This window comes from Physeter macrocephalus, chromosome 17 (assembly GCF_002837175.3).
Source record: "Physeter macrocephalus isolate SW-GA chromosome 17, ASM283717v5, whole genome shotgun sequence".
Taxonomy (NCBI): Eukaryota; Metazoa; Chordata; class Mammalia; order Artiodactyla; family Physeteridae; genus Physeter; species Physeter macrocephalus.
Genome location: NC_041230.1, coordinates 4,944,237 through 4,954,143, shown reverse-complemented (window position 1 = coordinate 4,954,143; position 9,907 = coordinate 4,944,237). Strand labels below are relative to the sequence as shown.

At 45.1% G+C, this 9,907-nt stretch overlaps 1 protein-coding gene across 3 annotated transcripts in view; it reads left to right on the top strand.

Annotated features, from left to right (window-relative positions):
* LOC102979301 (zinc finger protein 549-like) overlaps positions 1-6,961 on the top strand; it is a 12,067-nt gene extending 5,106 nt beyond the window's left edge. For 2 of the 3 annotated variants that reach the window (XM_028478383.2, XM_024116996.3), the window contains 2 exons: positions 2,289-2,415; positions 3,700-6,961. In XM_028478383.2, the coding sequence (XP_028334184.1) occupies positions 2,289-2,415; positions 3,700-5,030 (1,458 nt within the window). In that variant the 3' untranslated portion in view covers positions 5,031-6,961. Of the gene's footprint in view, positions 1-145; positions 363-2,288; positions 2,416-3,699 lie in introns of those variants that run through there. The other variant, XM_028478384.2, reaches the window with a different exon arrangement.
* The last annotated feature ends 2,946 nt before the right edge of the window (positions 6,962-9,907 follow it).

Below are 9,907 nucleotides of genomic sequence, written 5' to 3'. Positions count from 1 at the left end.
GACTCAAAGAGGGTGAGTCTTTTTTTTTTTTTTTTTGCCAAGCCCCGCGGCATGTGTGATCTTAGTTCCCCAACCAGGGATGGCACCTGGGCCCCCTGCAGTGGAAGCTTGGAGTCTTAACCACTGGACTGCCAGGGAACTCCCAAGGACGTTGAGTCTTTGTCTAAGCCTTTCGAGTTGTCAAGCTATAGCTCTGAAGACTGAGGATCTGAGGTCAGAGGTCAGCCTCAGATGATGCATGACCAGGAAAAGGAAGGGAAGAAACAGCTCAGCCTTTACATCCTCACCATAATCACCTTTACCTCAGATCCTCCCTCTTTTCACAGGTTCCCATGGTAGCAGCATTTATGGTCCCTGGACAGGTAAGTGGAAGAAGCCCCAGTACCTACCGAGACATCATCGCTACCTCTGGTCCTGACAGACAGATATAGGAGACAGTGTTGTCCTGGGATTGTGGATCCTCAGGTCTGGGCCCTGGTGTCATCTCAGGCACAGGACCATTAATCAAAGCCAGAAGTTGTACAGAGGTGTTCCCATGTGTCCAGTGGAGGTCAAGTGGTGACATGTCCTTGGGCACAGCCTGGAGATGAGACTGAGAGGGGAGTGTTCAGCGAACTGCAGGACCCATGACGTAGGCTGATAAAGACTGAGGGCATGAGTCATTCCTGGGATGGCGGCCTGAGGAGCTGGGCCTCTCCTGAGGGGGCGGGTCCATGCCACGTTGGCCGCAGAGGAGGGAAGTGCTCTGATGCTGGGTCTGAACAGGCTGCTCTGCCTGCCGAGAGGAAGAAGACTGGGGGTGAGGGTGGAGCCAGGGGCCCAGTGGAGGACACAGTCCTGGTGAATGTCGATTGTGACTGGATCCTGGCAATGACTGTAGCAGGAGAGGAGGTGAGTCTCTCAATCTTCTTTGTAGTAGAGCTGATTTTCTGTTGTACAGGATGAGAGAGAGTAGTCTGACATGACCCCAGGATGTTTGCCTCTAGGTGATGGTGGGGACACCATGTCTGAGACGGGAAGTCAGAAGTAGGAGTAATGGACAGAAGGACTGTCCAGAGTTCCATGTCCCCATGTTGAGTCTGAGATATTGCTGGGGTGTCTTGCGGGAGGTGTCAACTGGGCCACTGGAAACACACCTGGAGTTCAGGAAAGGTGGGGTTCAGGATTGAAGATATCCCTGAGCAGGTGGATGGCATGTGGACCAGGTCAGATTCCAGGCCCTCAGGTCATGTGTGGGTGCCATGAAAGTTGTAGGGTGGAGAGGGTGTTCTCCGTGGACTGGCTCACCTCCCTGGGCACGGGGACAGAGGTGGCTGTCATCACTAAGATGGATGAGGCAGTGCAGTGACCATGAGTGTGTGTGGGGTGGCAGTGGCCTCGGGGGAGGTCCTGGTCATGGCACAGGATTCGAAGGGGTGGATAAGGTATGGATTGAGAGGCAAAGCAGGAATGGAGGTCAGATGACAGGAAGGAAAGGCCTGGGGCATTGTTTCCCCTTCACAGGCTCAGAGTCTTGTGATGACTGCGGTTGGAGCCTGAAGAGTGTGAGACTGGACGACAGACCAGCTGAGGGCAGTAGAGCGCAGCTGGGACAGCGTCTTGGGCTGGGTGGCTGGGTGGCTGGGCTTGGAATGAGAGGAGCAGAGAGAAGAAGGGGTGAGTGGTGTGGGGTCAGCACGTGGGACACTGTGGAGGACGAGGGCTCCAGGCATCTGATCCCGCACAAGGTCTGGGTGCTGACGTGGGAACAGGGAGCAGGGTCAGGTGGGGGGACGGAAAGCAGTGCTGCGACCGCCTGTAGCAGAGGGTCCCACAGAGGCCGGGGAAGCACCGCGTGCTGGGTGGCACGTGGGGAACACGGTGAGGTGCTGAAGCGCTGGGGCCGAGATGGTGGCGTGCGGTGGGGTAGGGGTCATGGTCAGGCATGTGAGGGAGCTGTGACCCTGCAGGGCTGGGCAATGGAGGGAGTGTGAGCATGGACTCAGAGTTCTTGTCCCCAGGCTTTACTCCAGGGGGCTGAGCACAAGTGTCATTGTATGTGGTGTGATCTGTGTGATTTCAGGAGAGTCGACTCTGAGGAGAGTGGCTGGGGGTCTGTGTGGCAACCACAGAGCATCTGTGAGACTGCTTGTCTCCCTCTCTTTTAACTGAATGACATAACACTAGCAGGTTCCTGTGGCATCAGGACCTGGTGTGTCCTCTGAGCTGGGTCACTGGGGTGGACGACCATGACCTGGGGGTCCTGGTTGCAGAGGCAGCTGTGAACTCACTTGTCCCCCTCATGACAGGACCATGTGATATTTGAGGATGTGGCTGTGTCCTTCTCCCAGGAGGAGTGGGGTCTCCTTAACGATGCTCAGAGACTCCTGTACTGTGACGTGATGCTGGAGAACCTGTCACTTATAGCCTCCCTGGGTAAGGACCCATGTTCCCACACCATTGCCCTGTACAGGACTCTGCCCTTCTTTTTGCATGGCTCGCTCCGTCCTTCCCAGCCTGGACCTTGGACACTGCTTAACTTCCCTGATTTCCTGGCACTTGAGCTGTGTTCCCCCATCCTGTGTGTTTTCAGCCCTATACCATAGATGCTGAAGCCTTTCACAGAAGCCTTTGGTCTCAGAGGCTTGAAGCCTGCCCGACTGATACCACTTAGCTTTGCCACCACTTCTTGTGTTGACTGTTCATATGTGTGCAATATCCATGTCACACGTTCTAACTCTTCTTTGTGCACTGCCTGTGTCAGAAATTACAGACACTTGGATGGTCAGCACTTCTGGTCAACCCTAGATTATGTTTGCAAGACTCCTTAAGGTTCTTCTAGTGATAGATTTTTTCCTGAAGTCTGTCATTTGTTGGTTCACTCTGGGCCAGTGTCTTTCTCCTAATGACCCTGTTTTCCTCTGAGGACTTTGATCTGGTAGGGTTCATAGTCACCCAGCCTGAGCTGAGGGGTGGAGGCAACCCTGGGTGCCTGGCGAGGTAGGCCCCTCTCTAGTCATAGGAGGAGGGTTAATTGCATCCTGAGCCTGGTGAGTAGGAGCTGTAGGAAGGCGTGATACATTGATGAGTTCTAATCCTACAGGGAAATGTCCTTTCTCCATGACTGTTATAGTCTTAAACTCATCATGGCTGTACCTCATTCTATCGTTCTTCTCCATTTTGACACTTTGCCCCTTTTACGTATCTACTGTGAGTTCTTTCTCCTGGCTCTTTCTATCTCAGTGTCATCCACATTTCTCCTTTTCCTCTCACTCTGCAATGTTGTCTAATAGTCTCTTCTTAATGTGTCTTGGGAGGTGAAAGTACTTATATAGTCCTTGAACTCTTGGTAGTCAGGTGTGAATGGTGTGAATGCCTTTTCCTGGAGTGGGACACACATTCAACACAGTACACTTGTCACCACCAAAAAATCCTGCTGAACACCGTTGGCCAAGGAGTGGGTTGTTCCAGGCCTCTACTCCTAGTACAGTGCCATATCCTGGTGACCTGTGTTCTTGCTGTTTATAAGATCTCTCCCTATTCTGTGACCATCAGAGGTCTAGTACTCACAGTAGCCCCTTCTGCCACCTGTCTGCCTCCCTTGTTTGAATCCTACACCATGGACTTCTTCTCTGATGTGTCATACAAAAAGCTATAATGGGCTCCTGTACCACAGAAGTCTCCATGCACTTTATCAGTATTTTTTTGTTTTCCTTTCAGGTTGTTGGCATGGAGTAGAAGCTGAGGAGGCCGTTTCTGAACAATGTGTTTCTGTAGAACTCGTGACAGAAGACAGGAATCCAAACCTGGAGCCATCTATCCTGAAGCCTCTGACTTCCGATACGAGTGCCCTGGCGGAGAAGGATGTTTTGTACTTGGCTGACAATATGTTCACGTGCAGAGAGGTTGAGAAGGCTTTCCTAGGCAGCTTGGGCTTTCCCCAGCACCAGCCCTCCCACGATGGACAGCATCCACGTAGAAGCAGGCAGAGCAGGGAAGTCTCTCACCCTGGGCAAGGGCATCACAAGTGCAGCGAATGTGGCAAAGCCTTCAGTAAAAAGTTTAAATTCACAGAGCACCTGAGAGTTCACACTGGAGAAAAACCTTATGAGTGCAGTGACTGCAGGAAGTTCTTTAGGCACAGCTCCAGTCTTATTCATCATCGGAAAGTTCACACAGGAGAAAGGCCTTATGAGTGCTGTAATTGTGGGAAAGTCTTTGCCCACAAATATAAACTTTTTGAGCACCAGAGAATCCACACTGGAAAAAGACCATATGAGTGTAATGAATGTGGGAAAGCCTTCCTTCGCAAGGATTCACTTGTTCAGCACCAAAAAATCCACACTGGCGAAAATCCTTATAAGTGCAGTGAATGTGGAAAGTGCTTCCTTTACAAAAATAACCTTCTTGTGCACCAGAGGATCCACAGTGGAGAAAGGCCTTATGGGTGTAGCAAATGTGGAAAGTCTTTTGTCTTCAAAAAAAGGCTTCTTTATCACCAGCGAATCCACACTGGAGAAAGGCCTTACATGTGCAGTGAATGTGGGAAAGCCTATGTCTACAAAGGAAGTCTTATTGTACATAAGAGAATTCACACTTTAGAAAAGGCTTATAGGTGTAACAAATGTGGGAAATTCTTTACAAGCAGTTTTGCCCTCAATAGACATGAGAATGTTCACACTGCACGAAGGCGTTATGAGTGCAGCGAATGTGGGAAAGCTCTCAATGGCAAAGTTAAACTTGCTGAGCACCAGAGAATCCATACTGGAGAAAGACCCTATAAGTGTAATGAATGTGAGAAAGCCTTCATGCGCAAGTATACACTTGTTCAGCACCAAAAAGTCCACACTGGAGTAAAGCCTTTTAAATGCAGCGAATGTGGGAAGCCCTTCACTTACAAAACAAGTCTTGTTGTCCACCAGAGAATCCACACTGGAGAAAGGCCTTATATGTGCAGTGAATGTGGGGAAGTCTTTGTCTACAGAAGAAGTCTTGTTGTCCATCAGAGAATCCACGCTAGAGAAAAGCCTTATGAATGTAGTTCTTTGTAGGCAGCTCCAAGCTCATAAAAAACAAGAAAGTTCACACTGGGGCAATGCCTTCTGGACTTATGCTTTCCTTCATTTGAGTTACTATCTAGCAGCACAATTCCTATGCAGTAGAGTAGGTGAATGTATACCTTATATGTGGCCAGTCAAACTTTTCTAAAATGGTAGTATCTTTTTATAGTCTCACGAGAAGCAGCAGAACATGAGTTCCTGTTTTTTACATTTTTACCAACACTTGGTATGTTCAGGCTTTCTAATTTCAGTGATGTCATAGGTGTATCTAGTGATTTTAACTAACATTTCCCTGTTGACACAATGTGAGTGGTTTTCCATGTGTTAATTTCCAACCATTTTTTAAATAATTTTTATTGGAGTATAGTTAATTTACAATGTGTTTTTCATTACATATGTTAATTAGAATTATTCACCTTTAAAACCTTAGTTTCTAGTGAAAACTAAGAAGCAAGCAATTTTGAACTATCTTTTACATTAGCATTCTGTAAGTTGGCAAACTTATAAATACTATTTATAATTTCTTTAAAAAAGTACTTTCTTATAGAAAATGTCTCCTGTGGCACCAAACATATATTTTTTTAAATTTATTTTTGGCTGCGTTTGGTCTTCATTGCTGCGCATGGGCTTTCTCTACTTGTGGCAAGTAGGGGCTACTTTTCGCTGGGGTACGTGAGATTCTCATTGTGGTGGCTTCTCATTGCGGAGCACAGGCTCTAGGTGCGTGAGCTTCAGTAGTTGCAGCATGCGGGCTCAGTAGTTGTGGCACGTGGGCCCTGGGATGCATGGGCTTCAGTAGTTGTGACGCACAGGCTTAGTTGCTCCGCGGCATGTGGGATGTTCCCAGACCAGGGATCGAACCTGTGTCCCCTGCATTGGCAGGCGGATTCTTAACCATTGCGCCACCAGGAAAGTCCCTGGCCAAACATATTTATTAATAGTCCTGAATATCTTTAATTTCCCTGTAGAAGGAAGCCTATGTTCAGTAATTAATTTCCCAGTGTCTTATCTGGGAATGATCTAGATATTCAATAAACTTCCATCATTTAACTTAACTTAGCAAAACTCAAAAGTTTCAAGTTACCAAAATCTGGAGAGACTTTTTTCTTTTTTTAAATTGATATATTTTATTTATTTAGTTTTGGCTGTGTTGGGTCTTCGTTGCTGCGCACAGACTTTCTCTAGTTGTGGCAAGCGGGGCTATTCTTTGCTGCGGTGTGCAGGCTTCTCATTACAGTGGCTTCTCTTGTTGCGGAGCTTGGGCTGTAGGTGCGCGGGCTTCAGCAGTTGTGGCTCACGGGCTTAGTTGCTCTGCGGCATGTGGGATCTTCCCAGACGAGGGCTCAAACCCGTGTCCCCTGCCTTGGCAGGCGGATTCTTAACCACTGCACCACCAGGGAAGCTCTTTTTTTTTGTTGTTGTTGTTTTTTGTGTTTTATTGTGGTACGCGGGCCTCTCACTGTTGTGGCCTCTCCCGTTGCGGAGCACAGGCTCTGGACGCGCAGGCCCAGCAGCCACGACTCACGGGCCCAGCCGCTCCGCGGCATGTGGGATCTTCCCGGACCGGGGCACGAACCCGTGTCCCCTGCATCGGCAGGCGGATTCTCAACCACTGCACCACCAGGGAAGCCCTCTTTTTTTTTTTTAATTGAAATATAGTTGATTTACAATATTGTGTTAGTTTCAGGTATACAGCAAAGTGATTCAGTTACATATATATAATTTTTTCAGATTCTTTTCTATTATAGCTTATTACAAGATACTGAATATAGTTCCCTGTGCTATACAATAAATCTTTGTTGTTTATCTATATTAGTGTGTATCTGTTAATGCCATACTCCTAATTTCTCCCTCTCCCCCCATCGCCTTTGGCAACCATAAGTTTGTTTTCTATGTCTGTGAATCTGTTTCTGTTTTGTAAATAAATTCATTTATATTTTTCTTTAGATTCCACATATAAGTGATATCCTATAATATTCTTCTTTCTCTGTCTGACTTAACTTCACTCAGTATGATAATCTCTAGGTCCATCCATGTTGCTGCAAATGGCAATATTTCATTCTTCTTTTATGGCTGAGTAATATTCCATTGTGTATATATACCACAACTTGTTTATCCATTCATCTGTTGATGGACACTTGGGTTGCTTCCATATCTTGGCTATTATGAATAGTGCTGCTATGAACATTCAGGTGCTTGTATCATTTTGAATTAGAGTTTTCATCTTTTCTTGATATATGCCCAGGAGCGGGATTGTTGGATCATATGGTAACTCTGTTTTTAGTTTTTTTAAGGAACCTCCCTCCTGTTTTCCATAGTGGCTGCACCAGTTGACATTCCCACCAACATTGAAGGAGGGTTCCCTTTTCTCTACACCCTCTCTAGCGTTTATTATTTGTAGACTTTTTTTTTTTTTTTTTGCGGTACACGGGCCTCTCGCTGTTGTGGCCTCTCCCGTCGCGGAGCACAGGCTCCAGACGCGCAGGCTCAGCGGCCATGGCTCACGGGCTTAGCCGCTCCGTGGCCTGTGGGATCTTCCCGGACCGGGGCACGAACCCGTGTCCCCTGCATCGGCAGGCGGACTCTCAACCACTGCGCCACCAGGGAAGCCCTATTTGTAGACTTTTTAATGATAGCCATTTTGACTGGTGTGAGGTGATACCTTATATAGTTTTGATTTGCATTTCTCTAATAATTAGCAGTGTTGAGCATCTTTTCATGGTCTTTTCAGGTTTATTCCTAGATATTTTATTTTATTTTATTTTTGATGTGATTTTAAATAGGATTTTGGTTTTTTACTTTCTGATACTTCATTGTTATTTTAAAGAAATGCAACAGGTTTCTGTATATTACTCTTGTATCCTGCTACCTTGCTGAATTAATTAATTAGTCCTAATAGTTTTTGTGTGGAATCTTTAGGGTTTTCTATATAGAGTATCATGTCATCTGCATATAATGACCGTTTTACCTCTTTACCTTTTTCTTGTCTGATTGCTGTAGCTAGGACTTCCAATACTATGCTGATAGAAGTAGTGAGTGTGGGCATCCTTGTCTTGTTCCAGAATTTAGTGGGAAGGCTTTCAGCTTTTCACCATTGAGTATTATATTGGCTGTGGGTTTGTCCTAAATGGTTTTTATTATGTTGAGATATGTTCCCTCTATACGCAGTTTGGTGAGAGTTTTTTTTATCATGAATGGACATTGAATTTTATCAGATGCTTTTTTTGCATCTATTGAGATGATCTGTGGTTTTTGTCTTTTCTTTTTTTGATGGGGTATATCACATTGGTTGATTTTTATATGTTGAACCATCCTTGTGACTCTGGGATGAATCCAACTAGATGGTAGTGTATGATCTTTTTTATGTGTTGTTGGATTTGGTTGCTAACATTTTGTTAAGAATTTTTGTATCTATATTCATCAAATATATTGGCCTGTGATTTTCTTTTCTTTCCTTTTTCTTCTTTTTCAAAGTCATTTAAATTGGTAGAATGCTTAGAAGTTTGCAAAATGCTTTTTACATCATCACATTTAAAAATCTTCCCAGGGGGTTTGATGCCTGGTCCGTGAAGATCCCACGTGCCACGGAGCAACTAAGCCTGTGTGCCGCAACTACTGAGCCTGTGCTGTAGAGTCTGTGAGCCACAACTACTGAAGCCCACGCACCACAACTACTGAAGTCCACATGCCTAGAGCCCGTGCTCCGCAATGAGAAGTCTGCGCACCACAACAAAGAGTTGCTCCTGCTCACCGCAACTAGAGAAAGTCCACCTGCAGCAACAAAGACCAAACACAGCCAAAATTAATTAATTAATTAATTTTAAAAAAACCTTCCCAGGTAGGCAGGGCAAATGAATGAGCATTTTTTAGATGAGAACATGGGGCCCAGGTAGATGGGGTGACACACAGCTCATATTGCTTGTAAGTGGTGGGACCATGGTAGAGCCATAGATTGCAAGTCTCTTTCACTCCAGACTATTATGGGTTTTACCCTGGGGGATTTTATTTTTTGATATTGTCTGATTTTGGTATCAGGGTGTTGGTAACTTTGGGAGGGTTCCCTCTTCACTCTTTCAGAAGAGTTTGAGAACGATCAGTATAGGTTCTTCTGTGTATGTTTGGTAGAATGCCCCAGTGAAGCCATCTGGTCCTGTACTTCTGTTTGCAGGGAATTTTTTTTTTTTTTAACTACAGATTTTATTTCACTTTTAGTGATTGGTCTGTTCAAATTATCTTTCTTCTTGTCAATTTTGGCAGGCTCTGTGTTTCTAGAAACTTGTCTGTATCTTCTAAGTTTTCCAATTTGTTGGCATATCCTAGTATTTTCTTATTTTTTTTTTGTTTTTCTGTGGTATTAGTGGGTATTTCTCCTCTTTGATTTCTTCTTTTGTTTATTTGGGTCATCTCTCTTTTCTTCTTGGTGAGTCTGACTAGAGGTTTTAATTTTGTTTATCCTTTCAAAAAACCATCTCATGGTCTTAGGGATATTTTTTCTTGTTTTTTGTTTGTTTAATCTATATTTATTTCCTCTCTTACATTTATAATTTCATTCCTTCTGCTGACTTTGGGTTTTGCTTCTTCTACTTTTTCTAATTTTTTTAGGTGGTAGGTTAGGTTTGGTTGGGTTTTTTTTGAGATTTTGTTTGTTTGCTTGTTGAGGAAGGCCTGTATCGCTATGAGCTTCCCTCTTAGGACTGCTTTTGCTACACCTCAGATTTTGTAAGGCTGTGTTTTCATTGTCATTTTTCTCAAGGTATTTTCTGATTTCATGTTTGATTTCATCATTGACCCATTGCTTTTTTTTTTTTTTTTTTTTTTTTTTTTTTTTTTTGTGGTATGCGGGGCTCTCACTGTTGTGGCCTCTCCCG